This window comes from Plecotus auritus, assembly GCF_963455305.1.
Source record: "Plecotus auritus genome assembly, chromosome: 8".
NCBI lineage: Eukaryota > Metazoa > Chordata > Mammalia > Chiroptera > Vespertilionidae > Plecotus > Plecotus auritus.
This window is the reverse complement of record NC_137782.1, coordinates 163,328,620-163,348,531: the sequence shown is the minus strand read 5'-3', so window position 1 is coordinate 163,348,531 and position 19,912 is coordinate 163,328,620. Positions and strand designations below refer to the sequence as shown.

The 19,912-nt window shown below is 44.1% G+C and overlaps 1 protein-coding gene across 2 annotated transcripts; it reads right to left on the bottom strand.

The window, feature by feature from the left end:
- Positions 1-132: 132 nt before the first annotated feature.
- Positions 133-19,663, bottom strand: GTF3C2 (general transcription factor IIIC subunit 2). 2 transcript variants are annotated; one of them, XM_080686557.1, is made up of 19 exons: positions 19,612-19,663; positions 12,625-12,895; positions 12,141-12,462; positions 11,012-11,297; positions 8,888-8,982; positions 8,056-8,133; positions 7,807-7,905; positions 6,523-6,750; positions 6,221-6,332; positions 5,898-6,006; positions 4,808-4,833; positions 4,488-4,617; positions 2,567-2,711; positions 2,300-2,461; positions 2,013-2,100; positions 1,656-1,784; positions 1,230-1,382; positions 976-1,083; positions 133-695 (listed from the first exon to the last, which is right to left on the bottom strand). In XM_080686557.1, exons 2-19 carry the CDS (start codon positions 12,869-12,871, stop codon positions 477-479), a joined length of 2,736 nt encoding a protein of 911 aa, XP_080542683.1. In that variant the 5' UTR covers positions 12,872-12,895; positions 19,612-19,663; the 3' UTR covers positions 133-476. The 2 variants fall into 2 exon arrangements, with proteins under 2 accessions (XP_080542683.1, XP_080542684.1); XM_080686558.1 differs by lacking the exon at positions 976-1,083.
- Between the last annotated feature and the right edge of the window lie 249 nt (positions 19,664-19,912).

Here is a 19,912-nt window from a genome sequence, read left to right as displayed (position 1 = left end):
CCCATGGGCTTGCATGTTGGTTACTCTAAACAGGAAGCTGGGAAGGCAGTAATACTGGATCCTGGAATATAGTCAGACAGAAGCCTTCATGCAGATACTCTTTCCAGTTTTCCAAACACCCACTCACATGTGGTCTCAAAAACACCCAGTACCTTTACTTAGCTTTACCCACTTCACAATATGCTCAATATGAGCAATTTGACTCCCAAGCCTAGATAAGGCCTGAGTGTTTCTTGTGAGCCAGTTTAGGCTGAGGAGCCTTGAGAGTTTGTGGAGGGCAAGCCTCCCTGCCCACAGGGGGCCGTGATGACAGCTGAAGTCGATGGAAGGAGAGGTATCTAAGGAATCCTGGGAGGCAGGTCTAAAGGTCCAGGCCTGGCAGCATCACTGTCCAAGAAGGCCCCAGTTTCTATGGTCTATGCATGGGGCCATTTGTTCTTGGCAGACTTCATTCAAGGGTCTTGTGTGGACCATGACTAGGGACTGGGCAGAAGGCGATGGCTGGTTGAAGAGAAGCCAGGCCCTTTAGTAGAGGAGGACGATTGGAACACAGCATTGAAGTGGGCTCGGCTTTCAAGCTGCATACGGTGGCCCAATGGGGAGGTGAGTCCACGGACAAAATGGATCCGAACCAGCCCTGACTGCCCCCCAGATACGAGCCATCCATAGGAGTCCAGGTTTGGGCTGAAACGTACCTGTGAAGAGAATAGAAAACAAAGAGAGATGCTCATAGTTGGCGCTTTAGGGTGAGTCCCAGTCGTGAGAGCAAAAAACCTGGCCACAATCTGACAGGATAGGACCTGAGAGGGTGAGAAGACAATGAACAAAGTAAGTTCTTGAAGATGAGTTCTCCAGAGCTGTTTTCCCTCCTAAGCCCTCTTGGTTGCTTTTCATCTCCCATTTCATTGATCACAGGTCCAGAGTTGGGAGAAAATGAGAGCGAAGGGTGGAGAAGATAAGAGGCAAGGTTCTTACTTTATGAATAGCCTCCAGCTGCAGCCTGTCCAGACAGAGCTGAGCATGCCCCTCTCCCTCCTGCATACGCAGCACTGGTTCTCTACGGAGCAGATCATGGAAGGAACCCTGGGGAGGGGAAGTGTAATGAGAGACAATGAGCAGTTTCTTAGGTTTGCATCTTCGTGCTGGAACTCCTTAGGATTCCCTATTATATAAGGACTAAAGTTTTCTACTTTTCCTAGTGCCACACCCATTCTCCTAGGCCAATTTACCAAATCTGTGTCTTGAAAGAGCAAGTAGTGATGGTTGACGGTTTCAGCATAAGTTCGAGCCTTGGGTGGGTTGAGGGCTCCAGATGCAGCAGAAGAGTGGTCTTGACCTTCAGGACTATCCTGATACGGCATCAGATCTGCTTTATATATAGGCTAGAAAGGAGACCATAAGATTAGGTCTCATGAGACTGAAGACAAAATGAAAGTAAAAGAGAGAAAATTGATTTGGGGCAGGAGAGACTTAAAGATGGAGAAAGTAGTATGTTCCAACATATGTTCAGATGAACTAGGGTAGGCAATATTATGTGTAACAAGACTCCCGGGGCAACCTAGTACTAATTTGAACTAACCTGTAGTACTAATTTGGGAGGTCATGTGGATTAGGAACTAATAAATGGTGCTACCATTAAATATTCATATACGTACAAATCTTCGCTCTACAGGTCGCTTGACAGTTATTGGGTTCAGTGCCATATCAGGCAATATAGCTGCAATGAGTTCCCCGGATGTATCTCCTGCAGCTATTGTCCCAAGCCAGTCGGATCCTGAAAGACTCTAATAAGAAAAGACAGATTCATTCAGTTCTGTGAACTGGTAATAATTGCAGTCTCAGGGGGAAGAAACACACACACACAAATGAGTTTATCATAACCCATATCCCTGATGATACAGTTAACACACACCTATCTTCTTCTATAAAAAACTACTACCTCTTCCCAACCACCACTAGATGAGTAAATGAATCAATTTCCTGTGTAATGAAGATTTCGGAGAGGGGCTCACCCAGACAGTGCCTTTTCGAGGAGCAGTGAAGTAGGCCTTGAAACCAAGGTAACCAGCATCAATATAATGAATTCCACAGAGTCCATAACTATAAGGGAAAGAGAAAATGAAACCTTCCTTTTTCTAAGATTAGATTCATTTCTTCTCCCCATGTCCTTCCAGAAGTCAAACTACCTCACTGAAACCATCCTCAACCCTCCTCTCCCCACACAATAATCTGGAACACTCTGGCACCCCAACCCCTAGGGTCTGTCCCCTGAGCGTCTCCTATCTCCATCCGGCCATACGAGGCATAGCAGTTGTCCTGAGCCACAGTGACACCATTGTAGGGGAGCAGCCAGGCCAGCTCTGTACTCAAGAAGCGCTTGATAGAGTTAATTGGTTCATAAGGTCGTCGAAGGTCCCAGAATTTGATTTTCCGGTCGCTCCCTGCAGACACTATGAAATGACTGTGGAAAGATGAAAGATGAGGGAGAAGTTAAAATCTGAACGAGTCTGGAAGAGTCAGCTTAACCCAGCTTCACCTCCCACCTCCACAACTCCCCTATTCCAACCTGTTGGCTTTGCACCACTGAAGGGTACGCACAGCCTGGTCATGGGCTAGGAAGCCCTGGAAGGGGTAGAGCTTCAAAGAGCCATCAGAGAGCCGTATCCGCTGCAAGGGCGAGTTGGTGGGAAGGTTCCAGAAAACCACCATGCCTGAGGTAGGGACAGAACATGTAGGTATTAAGGCAGGTTCTCTCTTCCTTGCTCTAATTACTTTCTCTATCTTCTACCCTCAGATCTGATCCTCTAAGAAATGACATAGTGATAATGATCAGCTAGTCCATTCCCTCATATTTTAAAGACTCAACCTGTTATTTTTAGTTTCAATTCCAAGCAACAAAAAAGTATTATCTTAGTCTGGGACCTGTAGTTAAAAAGTTTGGTTGAATGCACTCAGTAGCCTTTACTTCCAACTAAATCTAAGTAAAGGGATTTTGAAAGAACATAAACTGTCTAAGAGAGGGCTGGCAACCTATAACCCATGGGCCAAGTATAGCCTGCCACCTAATTTGGTAAATAAAGTTTGACTGGAACACAGCCCACTCATTCATTTACCTAATGTCTATGGCTGCTCTCGCTTTACAATGGTGGAGCTGAATAGTTCCAACAATGGCCAAATAGCCCATATAGCATAAAATATTCACTATCAGGACCTTTACAGAAATATTTGTCAATTCTGCTCTAAGACAAAGAGAATAGGCAAGGAGCCAACAGCAACAAAATGTAGAGAACAAAAAACATATGGACAAACAAAAGCTAACTTGGCTGACCCAAAACAAGTTGACCCCAACCAGGCTGGCAGAGCAGGGGATAATAAAAAATGTAACTTTGATTAAAATAAAAGATGAACTGCCTTGGCCAATGTGGCTTAGTTGGTTGAGCATTGTCCTGTGCACTGAAAGGTTGCTGGTTCGATTCTCAGTTGGGGCACATGCCCGGGTTATGGGTTCATCCTGGTACAGGAAACAACCAATCGATGTTTCTCTCTCACATTGATGTTTCTCTCTGTCTCTCCCTCTCTCTTCCTCTCCAATATCATTAAAAACATATTTTTTTTAAAAGACAAACTAATGAACAATAGAATTTTAATAAATAAAAATTGGGAAAAATGTATGTAGCTAAAACCTCTTTTATACATAAACTCAGGAAATGTAACACCCATGAACCTTTCTTGAAGAAAATGTATTGACAGTGAATTACAGCTAAGCAACATTAATAATTCAGCAATGGAGGGAAAGACAGATGTGGTAGAGACTTGCAATCATTTCAATATAAAATTACGATTAAATAACTGGGAATTAAGGCAGCAAAGCAGCATCAAGTTTCATGTACCTTGACAATGTAAGAATATCAATAAAAGAAACACAATTAGAAGATGGTGGAAGAGATAAGGAGAAGAAATGTAAGAGTGTAATTTCCTTACCTCCCCAGCAGAAAGGCTACTGATAATGTCTAAAATAAACTTGTCATTTAAAAACGACAACCTAACACCACCCAATACTTAATGTTATTTATCATTTTTATTTTTCCTTTTTAATTTTAAAAGTATCTTTAAGGAACTAATGTCTCTGTGGTAAAGGAACATTTACTGGGAGTTTAGCTCATCTTTCAGCTTCACTTGTCTTTTCTACTATAAAATCAAAGTATAATTACATTTAACACCTTTTCATTTAAAATTGCTATAGTGTATGATCCCATTTCTTTTCATCTTTACATATGCACAGAGAACTACATGAAATTATGTTCGTCTACTCGATTACTTTTCTGAGTAGAAACATTCCAATAACTTTTTTCTTTCTTCTTTGTATTTTTTTTACATTGCCTGAATATTTATAACTATGTAATGCCCAACACTCAACCAAAAAGGAAACAACAACCCAAAGCAAGCTTAAAGAGCAATAGCTCCTTAGGTTCTGTTTTGTTTTTTACCATTATAGTATCCAGCAGCCAGGTGGTGGTGGGGCCGGGTGGGCATCCAGGCCAGGCTAAGGCACTGACCACACTCAGAGGGGTCTGATACTTGCACAGACCCCACCTGCAGGGTTGCCACACATTGAACCTGCAGGGACAGAAGAGATGGGACTAGGGTTAGGAATACCTATTGTTTGGAATGAAGATTCAAATTAGTGTTCAATCCAGCAGGAGAGGAAGATCTCTCAGAGTTAGAAAGTGACTCACTATGGAATCAGTAAGGGAGGCTCTAGATTAGAAGATGGAGCCTCGGGTAAGGCAGCAGGTTCCTCACTCACCTTATAGATGGCGGGTTTCATTGCATCTGTGAGGAAAAAAGAGAAGAACTGATACTCTGGATCCAGAAGACTGAGGTTCTAATAAGCCTTGCTCTTAAATCAGCACCCCACCCTTTCAATGATGTTCCCTTATCTTTCCACCATCAAATGTACGAGCCCACCTTTCTCTGCCCCATCTTCTTCTTTCCTCCTATTATACCTGATAGTATCCTTTCTATCAGAATGGCTAATCCCTCCACTCTGCTCTCTTCTCACCATTTCCCAAAGAACTTTGCTCTCTGGTTACCCATCCTATCACCTGCATTATTCACCTTCTCTCCCCCTCCTGGGTCATCCTCACATTCACACTATTGTCTCCTATCTAAACCAACCAAACAAAACTCTTATCTCCATCCACTACCCTGTTATGTGTTCCCCTTCACAGCCAAATTTTCTGAAAAAAATTGTCTATCCATTCTATCTTCACTTCTTCACCTCCCAATCACTCCTCAAGCCACTCCTCCACCTGCTCACCAAATATGGGCCTTCTCAGGGTTCAAACCGCGATGCCCTCTTCAACTCAGTACAGTTGAAAAACAATAAATTCAACCAATAGGAGCTGCCTTTCCCTGACCCTCCTCTTCTTGCTCATATTCAGCTCTATCTTCTCTCCCTCTGTTTACAACAGAGTGTGTTTCCATGTATGTGTGGTGGTGAGGACAGGATAGGCTGAGGACAAGATTAGGAGAACAAGAGTATGGCAGGGGAGAATGGCCCCATTTGTCAGCCTCAGCCTTTAGCAGTTCTTTACACAGCCAATTAACTGTGGCCGCAGAGGAAGAGGCCTGAGAGCAGGGAGAACAGGGAAGAGAGGGAGATAAAGGTAATGTGATAAAAAAGTGCAGTTATAAGTCTGCAAAAGAGTACTACTTGTGGGCTGCTGAAGAGAGAGGTCAAGTACAGAACGTGTGAAGTCAGAATGGAAGGTGTGGCTGTGCAAGGCTTTGTACTGTAGAGACTGGGCCTACAAGAATTTCAGGGGAGATGGACAGGCCCTACAAAGTTCTGGCCATGGCTACAGCAGCCTCATTCTCCTTGCTGGGCTACTCACCTGGGGGCTGCTGTGCCAGCAGGGCCTCAGGATGGGGCAGACTGAACAGCAGCACCTTCCCATCTGAGCAAGCAAGAGCCAAGAGACCCAGCCGAGGCAGGAGAGGAGCCTAGAGGGTGAGACCAGATCTGTGCTGAGGACTGCTGCCTTAGGAGCCTCTCAGAAAACTTCTGGGGTTCTAGTTTCTGAAAATATGATATGACGTTGCTAGAAAAAAATGCCATCCACCACTCTCCAAACTCTGTTCCTCCTACTCTGGGAACACCCAGAGCCTTGGTTCTGGCTCTGAGTCCAAGGGCCATCACATAATCAATGGGAGGTACCTTCCGAGGGGTGCCTGGAAGTTCCCATGCTCCACTGGGGCAGAACTTGAGGTCCCAAATGCAGCCGTGGTCACAAGCAATCCCATAGACAAAGTGAGCCCTGTTGCCAGGACTGAGGAGAGAAGCCATATGGGGAGAATGGGTAGGAAGAAGGGGGGCCTAGGGCTGCCAGAGCCTGTGTGCTCCCCTTATTTCAAACCAATCCAAGCCCTCCCCGACAACCCAAACCCGGATCCTGCCCAGCCCCATCCATCTCTCCTCCTCAGACACCCTCCCACAGCAGTGTCCCAGCCCCACCTCACCAGCTTTCTTGCTGCAAGGTCCCAAGGCCCCAGAGCTGGAGTAGCCCAGGACCCGAATGAAGTTGGCTCAGTGAATGTGTCTCATTCATGTCAGGGCTGGAGAAAAGGGCCACATACTGCGAAGCTGCTGCCCCCTCTGGCACTGGGCACCAGTCCAGAGCCCAGAGAGGTCCCCCTGTGAAGAAGGACACATCCCAGCGCTCTGGGTGTGCTGTGATCGAGCTAAATCTAGAGACAAGTCAAAGATAGAATGAAAAAAGGAGTTAATAAAAGGTAATGAAAAATTCATAGGTGAATGGATACAGAGTGATACATCCAGACAAAATGAAGTATTTGTCCAAACCCATAGAATGTACACACCAAGAGTGAACCCTAATGTAAACTATGGACTTTGAGTGATTATGCTATACCAATGTAGGTCACCAATTCTGGTGAGGAATGTTGATAGTGGGAGAGGTTATGCATGCGTGGGGGCAGGAGGTATATCAGAAATCTCTATCTCTTCCTCTCAATTTTCCTGTGAAGTTAAATAGCTCTAAAAATTTTAGTTAATAAAAAGGTAATGAGATGCCCTAACCGGTTTGGCTCAGTGGATAGAGCGTCAGCCTGCGGACTGAAAGGTCTCAGGTTCGATTCTGGTCAAGGGCATGTACCTTGGTTGCAGGCACATCCCCAGTGGGAGGTGTGCAGGAGGCAGCTGATCGATGTTTCTCTCTCATCGATATTTCTAACTCTCTATCCCTCTCTCTTCCTCTCTGTAAAATATCAATAAAATATATTTTAATAAATAAATAAATAAATAAATAAATAAATAAATAAAGGTAATGAGGACAGAATGGGAACTCCACCGGGAGTTAGAATGAACTGGCTTCAGCAAGGGCCAGAGTATCAAGGACAGTCTACAGGTGAGAACAGTCCTAGCTCTCGTTTGTGTCTTCCTCCTTTCCCTCGCAGTCGTTCTGTTCTAGTTCACCTTCAAAGACGTCAGGCTGTGCATCCTGGTTACTACAGTGTTCTCTCCAGGGCCCGTCTGTCAGGGACTACCTGAGTATAGATGAGCTTGTAAACAGGTTTGACCCTCAACCTCCATAGTGTCCTTCAGTCTGGCCAGCAGCAACGAGCACTGCAAACTAGAGGGGAATGACCAGATCTACTCAGGACTCCGACCCTTGGGATCAACTGGACCAGCATCAGGGGAAGAACAGGGCCCATCTGTCTTCCCTTCCAACATTTATTTTTCCTACTTCTGTCTCCTAGAATTAGAAAAAGAGATGTAATCTTCACCTGTTTATGCGGTAGAGTGTGCCATCTTCAGGAAGTCCTTCACGTTGCACAGAAAACAGTGGAGACTTCTCCTCCTGGGGCAGATAGGGAGCTGCCTCACTAGGGAAGGCAAAGGGAACAACAGCCTGAATCTGGAAGAGTTTCTCCTTTTCCAGGATTCCCATCATAAATCTAGAGTCCTCTGTCACCCTTCAGTCTCCAGTGATATCACCACCCCTCCAAGGATTCAAAGATGTCTCTTCAACTTACAGTTCAGATAACAAGTGCCACTTCCAGGCTAAAGGGATCCATTCTGCAAACTCCCAGTATGAATGCTTCTGTTCTCGGCTAGAGGGACAGAGAAGCATTAACGAAGGAAGAGATAAATTCTAAGCAGTTCTGCCCAAAAAAACTTTCTGTGATAATGGTCCTGGCCAGCGTGGCTCAGTGGTTGACTGTCAACCTATGAACCAGGAGGTCACAGTTCAATTCCTTGTCAGGGCACATGACCCCCAGTGTGGGGTGTACAAGAGGCAGCCAATCAATGAAACTCTCCCATCACTGATGTTTCTCTCTCTCCCCCTTCCTCTCTGAAATAAATAAAAAGATATTAAAAAAAAAAGTTACCAGTTCCATTCCTGCTCAGGGTACATGCCCCGGTTGCAGGTTTGATCCATGGTAGGGGGCGTGCAGGAGGCAGCCAATTGGTGTTTTGCTCTCATATCAGTTTTTTTTCTCTCTCTTCCTTTCTCTCTAAAAATTAAAAATAAAATTAAAATAATCAATTAAAAGAAAAGCTTTCTGTGATGATGTAAGTGACCTATTATCTGTCCAATACATGCGCTGCTAGCTGGGCACTTGAAATGGGGCTATTGCAAAGGAGAAACTGGACCTTTAATTTTAAATGGCTACTTGCAGCTACTGCCTACCCTGACAGCACAGCTCTACAGCTTTGGCCTTTGGAGCAGTGTCGTCTATTTATGAATGTCTTCAGTGTTCCACCCTGTGAGTGCCTGCCCTCTTTCTCACAGCCCCATTCTAGATCATTCTGTGCACTCCACCACCACCCTTTCATCCCCAGGCCCCATTCCCCAAGTCTCACAGGTCCTTGGTGAGATGGAGGCACTTCCAGACAGGAGCCATGATGTGATTGGATAAGCCATTGGGAGCCATGCCCCGGCAGTGCAGCTTCTGCTTCTGGGATCAAATGAAGAAAGTATCAAGGAGAATTTTATAGCCAGAGAAAGTTCCCAGGACACAGCTTTCTCAGCTTTTACTTTTCTTCACACAACTTCCCCTCTAACCTTTACAATATCAGAATCTCAAAAGATTTATGTTATAACCATTACAATGACTTCTCCACCTTCTGCTCCTACTCCTCCATCAAAACTGCAAAATCTGCCCGGCTGGTGTGGCTCAATGGTTGAGCGTCGACCTATGAACCAGGAGGTCACGGTTCGATTCCTGGTCAGCGCACATGCCTGGGTTGCAGGCTCCATCCCTAGTGTGGGGCGTGCAGTAAGTAGCTGATTGATGATTCTCATCATTGATGTTTCTATCTGTCTCTCCCTTTCTCTCTGAAATAAGTAAAAAAATATATATTTTTTAAAACTGCAAAATCTATTATATGTTTTTTGAACATTTTCCTTGATGTCTCCACACATTGGATTTAGGGGATTTCCATTTACTTCTTACAACTCTTGCCCTATGGAGTAGTCTTTCCTTATTCCTCCCATCTTTCTAATATTCCTTTGCTGGTTCTCCCTCCTCTGATAGATTTGGTCCATGATGGTATTTCCCAGAGACATCCTGACTTCTTTTCCAGCCTCCGTACATGCACTCCTGGTCATCACCCCATGTCCCAACATTATACCTGATTATAAAGTTTGACTACCATCATTACCCATTTATCAAGTTTACATTTTAGTAAACTCAAACTTCACTAGTTTTCAACTTTTCTACAAACTCTAGATCCATACAGTGTTGCCAAGCAATATTAGAGCTTGAGGCAAAAGGAAAATCAGTAATACAGTTCCTGTCTTTATTTAAAATTTGGTATTTTGGTCATTATAGATTTGTTAAATTAATTTTGATTTTTAAAAATGTATCAAAATATTTATCCTGATTTCTAAGGATTTGGTGCTCCCTTAAATGTTGCACTTAAGACAAGTAAGGCACTGGTCCCATATACAATTATGACTGGTGACCAGATGTCCCCAGGATGGTCCACGGTCTACAGGCACTTCCAACTCAGCATGTGAGAAAGTGAGCTCATCACCTGCCCATCTTTGCCTCTCCTGCGTACCCCACTCTTTCTATTTGGGATGATGAAAACATCTTGGAAATGGATAGTGTTAGTAGTTGCACAACATTGTGAATGCACTAAAAGCCAGTAAACTCTACATTTTTAAGTGGTAAGTTTTCAGTTATGTAGATTTTACCACCATTAAGCACACACCTTTAATGGCTCCTACTGTCACTCCTTTTATCTTCTCTAGTTTAATCCCCTTTACCCAAAGCCCTATGCTGTAACCATAGTCAATTTCTGGGAAAACCAATCTCTCTGGCACGCTTTCATTTACCTTTTAAGACCTAGCTGAACTAGCATTCCTTTGTGAATCCTAAGCAGTTGACTACCCATCCCCTATATGGCTAATGCATTTTGATCTCTCCTGGCCTAGCACTTACCACACTGAACTTTGTGAGGCAGGACACTGCCTTATTCACATTTGTGTTTCCTAGCTCACAGTACATGCTCAATATATGTTTTGTGTTTTTTTGTTAATCGTCACCGGAGAGGATTTTTTTCCCACTGATTTTTAGAGAGAGTGGGAGGGGAGAGACATAGAGAAACATCAATGTGACAGAGACACATCAATTGGTTGCCTCTCGCACATGCCCTAACCAGGTGGAGATCAAGCCTGCAACCGAGGTACATGCCCTAGACCAGAATTGAACCTGGGACCCTTCAGTCCGTGAGCCGACGCTCTAACCACCTAGCCAAACCAGCTAAAACAGATGCTCAAAAGATGAATGAATAATCTTGTTTACTTACACCCTTAGCTCCTGCAATCTCAACTATTTGAAGTTGTCTCTTTCTTCTTTTACCTCTTTTGGTCATCATAGTTACTAGGTCAAAGCCTTCCTTCTGGGTACCCTCTTGACCCCCTAATAATCCTATTAGTTCCTTCAATCACTTTCTTGCCCATTCAGTGGATCCTCTTACCCCTGAAGTGGATCCTCGTGGGGTGCTTCGGGGCACAGCAGGCTCAGGGTCAGATGAGCTCTCACTTGGGACCTCACTTTCTTCTCCATCTTCAGCCTCAACCTTGAGAACAAAGTCTTCATCTCGTGTGGTGTCATCCTCTTCTTCTCCACCTTGACAGACTGACTGTTGCCGGATCTTCTTTGGTTTGGTGGGGCTGCTCACCTTGGGGCTCTCAGGACAGGACACTGGAGCAGGCAGGGCTGTTGAGAGCTCTTCAGCCAGTTCCTGAAGATACAGAAGTGCCCTGTGGGGTAGGATACAGTCAGAGACATACTCACAAACACTTAACAAGAGCCCACTTTTTATTTATTTATTTTTTATTAAGAGCCCACTTTTCCAGACACTGGGTTGATTCTTATTGCACCAGATCCTCATAGTGACCCTGTGAAGCAGCTATTTATTTCCTCTTCCCCTCTAATAGATAAACATAAATCCAGGAAAGTTAAGTGACTTGGCCAAGATGATTCAGATAACATACGTGGGATCTAAACCAGGTCTTCTGACTTCAAGTCCCAAACACTTTTCACTCTACCACAGTCAAAAATCACTGATGGCGCCCTAGCTGGTTTGGCTCAGTGGATAGAGCATTGGCCTGCGGACTGAAGGGTCCTGGGTTCGATTCCAGTCAAGGGCCATGTGCCTTGGTTGCGGGCGCATCCCCGGTGGGAGGTGTGCAGGAGGCAGCTGATCGATGTTTCTCTCTCATCGATGTTTCTAACTTTCTATCCCTCTCCCTTCCTCTCTGTAAAAAAGCAATAAAATATATTTTTTTAAAAATCACTGATGGCAACAGAAAATAATAGAAAGGTGTGTATATACTGATATATATTTGAGTGGTAAAATTGTAATGAAGACCTGGGGGGAAATTGTGAAAAATGGATAGGATATAAAGTACAGAAAGAAAATCCTAGACAGACAAAGTTAACAACAGATTAAAGTTGCTGTGGTAAAAGCCAGAAGATTGCTCAAGTCCCCAGAACCCGACACCATGCCCGCTTACCTCATCAGTCTTTTCATCTCTCCAACATCTGACCCACCCTGATTCCTTTACCCCAGCCCCCTCACCAAGATGTGCCCCAATCCTTACACTTGGGCAGCCCTTCGGCGGGGTCGTTGCCCAGGTGGAGTCTCAAAGTCCTCAGGGGGCCTCTTTGGAGCTGGAGACTCTGGCTGATCTAGGCCTTTTGACAACTTCAGCAGTAGCAGCTCTGCCTTGGTCTTTCGACCTCGTTTCTTAGGCATGGGGGTGGACAGAGGGTTGGATTGATCTAAGTGAGCAGGAGCCAGAGGGGCTGATGGAGGATTAGGTTGTTGGGACTTTTTGGGGCCTTTCCGTGTCCTACCACCTCTCTTCCGGCCAGGCTTTGAGGCCCTAGGCTTTGAGACCTTTGACATCTCTGAAGAAAGATCTGTAGAAAAGAATACGTGTCTATGAGATGGGACCAGAGCTCAAACCTTTTTAGAACAGACTACAACATACACAGGTTTGTTAAACCTGTGAACTCAACCTGTTCTCTTTCATCTTAAACTAAGCACAGGGAGAGACAAAGATGAAAAGACAAGGTACATACCTTGCTGTTCCAGTCTGGATAGGCTTTCCTGTTCTGGAAGGAGCTTCTTTTCATCAAGAGAACCCTCAAATCCAGATAAAGAGGTAGGCAAAGACATCTCTATGGAAGCCTCTGTACTGGCTGTTCCTGAGGTGGTCCTGACATCAAGCTGATTTAGCACCTCTTGTCCAGGAGAGTCTACTACAGTCACATTCCCCACGGGGCCGGCCTCCCCCAGGGCGACATAGCCGACCCCGCAGGTATCCATCAGCACCCCCTAAAATGGTTGCCCCTGCACACAGACATACAAATGAAAAGGTAAAAGCTATTTGTACTGACTCCGATTTTTCTATTTTTCTCCCCTCACTGCCCCTCCCGCAACCAGAAACCTAAGCTCCCTGATCATATATTCATTCAATAATAATTACTAAACATCTTCTATGTCAGGTATTATGACAATAAGCAAGACAGACAAGGTCCCTGCCCTCATGGAACTTAAATGCTAGTGAAGCTGATAACAACAAACAAATAATAATACAGCTACCATTTTTTTTAAAACACTTGCTATGTGCAAGCACTGTAGTAAGTGCTTTATTTACATTATGTAATTTAAAGCTCATAACATTTCTTGTAATGATACTGCAGTGAATGCCTAGAGATAAAAGCCATCTTTACAAGTATTAGTCAAGGAACCGATTTATTTAAAAATAAGTAAAACAGCCCTAACTGGTTTGGCTCAGTGGATAGAGCGTCGGCCTCTGGACTGAAGGGTCCCAGGTTCGATTCCGGTCAAGGGCATGTACCTTGGTTGCGGGCACATCCCCAGTAGGGGGTGTGCAGGAAGCAGGTGATCGATGCTCCTAACTCTCTACCCTTCTCCCTTCCTCTCTGTAAAAAATTAATAAAATATATTTTTAAAAAAATAAAAATAAGTAAAACAGTTCTCTAGTGCCCTGTCATCAGTCTTTTACCTGGGTTGGGAGGCGGTAGGCTTTGAGACAATTAAGGAACATCCTACTACATTAAGAGACTTTTCCCTGCCCTGGTCAGTAGCTCAGTTGGTTAGAGTGTCATCCCGATATAACAAGTTTGCGGGTTTGGGTTCATTACCCGCCGGTCAGGACACATACAAGAACCAACCAATTAATGCATAAATAAGTGGAACAACACATCAATGTCTCTCTCAAATCAACATATTAAAATTTTTAAGAAAAAAAGAGAGGCTTTCCCCACATTGAAGAATGGATTTTAAAACGGTCATGAATCTTCATTTTCTTCAAACCCAGGAAATCAGGTGTACAACCATGGACCGAAGTCAACAGGAGAGAAACAAAACATTGATACCAACCAAAACCCTGAGCAACAAAGAACTCTGCCAGGGCACAGTTTTCAGCCAGAAAAACCTGCTTGTCTGGGTCAAAGGGGAAGAAATAGTTCAAATCTGAGGAGGGAATTCCCCATAGGTCTGTATGTGTCTTCAGGATAAAGAAACGATCAGCCTCTGCCCTGACTGGTTTGGCTCAGTGGATAGAGCGTCGGCCTTCGGACTGGGGGGTCCCAGGTTCGATTCTGGTCAAGGGCATGTACCTTGGTTGCAGGCACATCCCCAGTAGGAGGTGTGCAGGAGGCAGCTGATAGATGTTTCTCTCTCATCCATGTTTCTAACTCTCTATCCTTTCCCTTCCTCTCTGCAAAAAAATCAATAAAATATATTTTAAAAAAAGAAAAAAGAAATGATCAGCCTCGGTAGAAAAGTTTGCTGATGAAAACACCATAAGAGATATCATACAAATTAAAAGTTCACAACAGCCTAAGTGGATTATAAACAATAACAGCCAACTCTCTTAACTCAGGTGTTAAGGACACACTATAACATCATGTGCTAAAGATAGAATATAACAATGCCAAAGTAAATGGAGGCCAGTGAGACTCTACCTGCATTGTTCTCTGGTAAATAGCAAGCCCTGACAGAACTACTCCATTCAAAGTTAGTAATAGCCTGGCTGGTGTGGCTCAGTGGTTGAGCATTCACCTGTAGGTCATGGTTTGATTCCCGGTCAGGGCACATGCCCAGGTTGTAGGCTCAATCCCCAGTGGGGGGCATGCAGGAGGCAGCCGATCAATGATTCTCTCCCATCACTGATATTTCTATCTCTCTCTCCTTCTCGCCTCCTCTCTGAAAAATCAATAAAAATACACTTTTAAAAAAAGAAAGAAAAAGAAGCCCCTGCCACAGCTAAGGCTCCATAAACAAGTTGCCTCTACAATCAGAATGTGACCAAGTAAATGGGGAAGACACTTCTCTGGCTCCCAAATCCAGAACCACTCCACTGCCACAATCTGCACCAGCAAAATGCACACATGCTGGCCTGCCTCTCCCCTCTCTAATCTCAGGTCCAAATTTGAGTTCCTTAAGAGCACATTTGATCGGCAAGACCTAAATCACATTCAGAATCTTGGATGGTAAATTTCCAGGAAATGAAATCTCTAGCTTTCCAGCTCTCAAGTGGAGGTTGCTCATTTTCTCACATCCCACTTACCCCAGGTTAGAAAGTGGGATGGATCAGTGTCTTCTCAGTTCCTCTCCAATGCCACTGCTTGACAAGCAGTCCTTCCCCTCTTGCAAAAATCTTGTTCCTTTGAAGCTTGTAACATTCAGCTAAAGCCCTGCTAATTGTTCAGCTGTTACACCTTGGAACCTGTCATCACATAACACCTTTTAACCTCCAAAATCACTAAGACATTCACTATCTGATCACAACCTCCCATCATTACAGCTCGACTGCTCAACTCCTATCACTGTATCTATTCTTCAATCATATCTAGCCACTCATTGATCTCTCCAATTTCTCCCTATGGCAGCAGCCACATATAATCTAGCTTAGATTTCTTTAGTCAGACTCTATTGACATTATGAACTTCCTTTCTGTCTGCCTTTTGTTTCACAGGTCTGGCAAAATTCCAGCCTTAGATGAACCAATCATCCACCTTCTTCATTGTGTGCATCTAAGCTACTTAATCACACTTCCTCTCTTAGTCACTCAACATCCTCTCTCTTCCAATGTCTGATCCCCTGGTTCTCAGCAGATAACTTTGCTTCTGGTTTTGGAAACAAAACTTAAAGCCATTAGATGGGAAATACTTGGATTTCTTGCAAAGTAGCCTAATCCTCCGTGCATCTAGACTCCTCCCTCATCCACTTTCTAAGGCCTCACCTTCCATAGCGTTCAAGCCCCATTTTCTGCCCTCTTAAGGAAACTAGTCATTTATTCTTTTCCTCTCTATGGGCATCTTCCAAAAAGCACTGATCTCTTTTTGTGTGTGAGTTTTTTTGTTTTTTGGTTAATCCTCACCTGAGGATATTTTTTTTTCCATTGATTTTTTAGAGAGAGTAGAAGGGGCAGAGGAAGGGATAACGGGGGCAGAGGAAGAAAGAGAAAAACATCAATGTGAGAGAGACACACTAATTGGTTGCCTCCCCTACATGCCCGGACTGGTGCCAGGGATCAAACCTGGAACCCAGGAATCAAACCCAAGACCCTTCGGTGAGCAGGCCAATGCTCTAACTACTGGGCAACACCAGCCAGAGCCAAAGAGCACGTTTAAATGTTTACAATTCGCATCTTAACACACTCACACAATTATCCTTCAACCCATATTCCTCCTCCAACTAATATGTTCCTCCTCCATCTCACAAACTTTTAAAAGAGTTGTCTGCCCTTACATTTTAATTATCCTGCTTCCTCCTAACTAGGATATTGCTCCCACCTCATCCCTGAAGCTAAAAGTCCTCAGTAACTGCTGCCAATTAATTCAATTGACACTTCTGTCTTATTTAACTTGACCTCTCAGCAGCACTGAAGACTTACCATTACTTTCTTGAAACATTGTCTTTTCTTGAGAAGAAATTCAAGTGCAGTAACCTTCCAAATGTTCCTCAATCTTTTACAATTGTCTCACTCACACCTATTTGGCAGCTTTTTTGCACACTAACCTCTTTTGTGTTTCCAAAGCATTCAACTTAGTTTGCATCCTTTTCTTTTTTACCATTGTTTTTGTAAAACTTTTAGTTGATACAGAATACTTATAAGTATATGTAGAATACAAAGGATAACAATACAATACCTGAGTATTTGCCATTTTTCAACTTAGTTTAAATAAAGATAATTCTTTCATAGTCAAATTTCTTTAATATTTAAATATATAACACAATAATTTTATATACTAAAAGGCCTATACACAAATTGACCGAATGCAAAATGATGGGTATCTATGACACACTGACTACCAGGGGGCAGACGCTCAACGCAGGAGCTGCCCCCGGGGGGTCAGTGCACTCCCACAGGGGGAGCGCCGCTCAGCCAGAAGTTGGGCTCACTAAGCAGTGTTAAGGATGTCCGACTGCTGGCTTAGGCCCGCTCCCTGCAAGGAGTGGGCCTAAGCCGTCAGTCAGACATCCCCCAAGGGCTGCCGAACTGCGAGAGGGTGCAGGCCGGGCTGAGGGACCCTCCCCTCCAGTGCTCGAATTTCGTGCACCAGGCCTCTAGTATAAATATAATGACACATCAACTAACATAAACAGGTTGGGAACCCATACAATGACTCTTGACAAGCATTCGACTCAACTAGTGGAGGTAGAGCTATCAGGCCTATTGAGAAAAGCCTATGTGGCTCCCAACATTCAGTGTGCCATGGGCATCAATCTGTATGCTTTACAAAGGAAATGGAAAATGTCAGTTAACACAGGAAAGTTAAATGGAGATCAGCCAAGAGAACTTCTATACTACATGTCTTAAAGCTTTTCTGAATCAGCCCTAGCTGGTTTGCTTGGTGGATAGAGCATCGGCCTGCGGACTGAAGGGTCCCAGGTTCGATTCCGGTCAGGGGCTTGTACCTTGGTTGCGGGCACATCCCCAGTAGGGGGTGTGCAGGAGGCAGCTGATCGATGTTTCTCTCTCATGGATGTTCCTAACTCTCTCTCTCCCTTCCTCTCTGTAAAAAAATCAATAAAATATATTTTTTAAAAAGATTTTCTGAATCAGTATGCATATATTTATCTCATTCTTCTTGGTTACTATATGGTATTCTATAGAATTATAGTTTATTTAGATATTTCCCATTTAAGGATAATTGGGTTATAATACTATCACAAACAATAACTGCAATATATATTCTAGTACAGATCTCTTCGTTAATGAAAATTATTTTTCTAGACTGAGCATCTGAAATGAAATTCTATATTCCACACTGGCCAGGGCTAACTCATAACTTCAGTTTAGGAAGAACATTATAATCAAAGTTAAAAGAAATATTTGCAACATAATAATCAGGTTGAAGGGTATGCATATTTTAAAGTTTAATAGCCCAGCCAGTGTGGCTTAGTGGTGGTTCGATTCCCAGTCAGGACACATGCCTAGGTTGCCAGCTCGATCCCCAGCAGGCGGCATGCAGGAGGCAGCCGATCAATGATTCTCTCTCATCAGTGATGTTTCTATCTCTCTCCCTCTCTCTTCCTCTCTGAAATCAATAAATACTTTTAAAAAGGCATTTTCTACCCCACTGACATAAACACATCCTATTTTATTTTCTTCTAATACTTTCTCCTAAATTTGAATATCACATATAGCTCTTTAGTTTGTCCTGAATTCTCTTATTGTAAGAAATATGGGTATTTACTTATCTCATATCTATCATCCATGGAAGTTTTACAAGATAGGAATCTTGCCTATCTAGAACCTGCTATATGGTAAATGTAATAATTAACCTTTGTTTGTTGAATGACTAACTTCTCATAGTACAAAAGTCCCTTTTAAAGATTCACTGTTTTAAAAGGCAGCAGCAGGGTACGATGGTTAATTTCCATTTATGATTTCACACAACAAATTTTGGACACAAGTGAAGGATGTTTAGTAAATGTGGACTACAATTTATAAAATTTTACATTTGCACTCCAACTTGTCTGGTTTCCAAGATACTCCAGGCTGCCTGCCTGACCTCCTCAACAAAGGAAACTAACTAGATAACACTGTTCCTCAAATATGGAATTACTTTAAACTCACTGTTGGGTCTAACATACTATTTCCCAAAGTTTGGCACAACTGGTGGTATGCAAAATTATTTTAATGGTATAAAAATGAACAATTTTACTCGACTGTGTTATTTTAACTTGTATAAAAAACTATAACAAGCCCATGAAACTTCATGGGTTCATCTATATTGCTTAGAAACGAAAGCACTTAAACTTTAAAAATAAATCAATTTAAAGAAAACTCCTAAGAACATAATAGTACAGTTGGTAAGAATGGATGGCAAAAGTGCTAATGGCACAGGAATGACTTAAGTTTGTTTAACAATATGCCGCTCGGGGAAGAGGCTTGGCCATACCGTACAGCACTCTAACCAAGTGCTGGGTGGGGATGAAGTCGTCATCTCTGCCTTCCCCAGCCAACTTGCCAGGGGAGAAAGGGCCAGACGAGGAAACGTAACTGGCCCTTGACTGCGCCAATGAGGTTGCAGCGCGCGGGGCACAACCCCCAGGGTTAGAAGAGCCTCCCGGAGGAAGAGGCTGGGACACAGCAGGATGAGGAGACTGACCCGCAGCTACTCTAAGGGTGCCCACCTGCCCTCCCTCGGCCCTGGGCGTGGGAGCAGCTTTCACCACTAGCCCGTGCCTGGGGCCAGCCCTGAGTTTCCTAAAGCTGAGGACTACTGTAGGTTCGCAGAGTCGAGGGAGGTAATGTGAGCAGCGCCCAGGCCAGGGCACTGGATGCTGTGTTACGGACACCGTGTGAGTGAAGAAGGCAAGACCGTGGTTTGCAGAGATGGGGGATGCATTCTTGCCACGGTGGGTAAGAAAGTGGGGAGCATGATGGTTTCTATAGCAGCCCAGGGGCTGGAGGTCGCGATGCTGTGCAGAGTGGGCATAGCGGAGCCAATATTTTAGTGCCACCGAAAAAGGAGGAGGAGTAATCGTGGGGCCCCCCGCAAACCCCACGGCTGTACACTCACCCTCACCAAAGTCCTTCCGGAAGTCCAAGTTCGAAGATGGCGCCGCCCGTCTGGTCGCGGTTTTATGACGTAATCCTGTAGCTACTCTTCATTGATGGCCCATCCCGACCTCCGATAGCAGTGCACAAGGTAAACACGTGAGTTTGGTTGGGAGTTTGTGCCAAAGAGTTTTCAACTGCACTATGTATTCCACAATGCAATGCGGCGAGAGTTCCCGAGCCCTTTCCGAGCGGGAGAAGCTCCTGGATTCAGCAGCGCAGAGGATGCTGCAGGGCCTTATGGGAATTGCAGTGTCTCTAGA

Coding starts and splice junctions, on each gene's coding strand:
- GTF3C2 (XM_080686557.1), bottom strand. CDS start 12,871: ATGGATACCTGCGGGGTCGGCTATGTCGCCCTGGGGGAGGCCGGCCCC. Junction 6,751..7,806: donor ACACTCTACCGCATAAACAG/GTGAAGATTACA, acceptor ACTTGTCTCTAG/ATTTAGCTCGATCACAGCAC. Junction 1,785..2,012: donor CTCGAAAAGGCACTGTCTGG/GTGAGCCCCTCT, acceptor TTTTCTTATTAG/AGTCTTTCAGGATCCGACTG.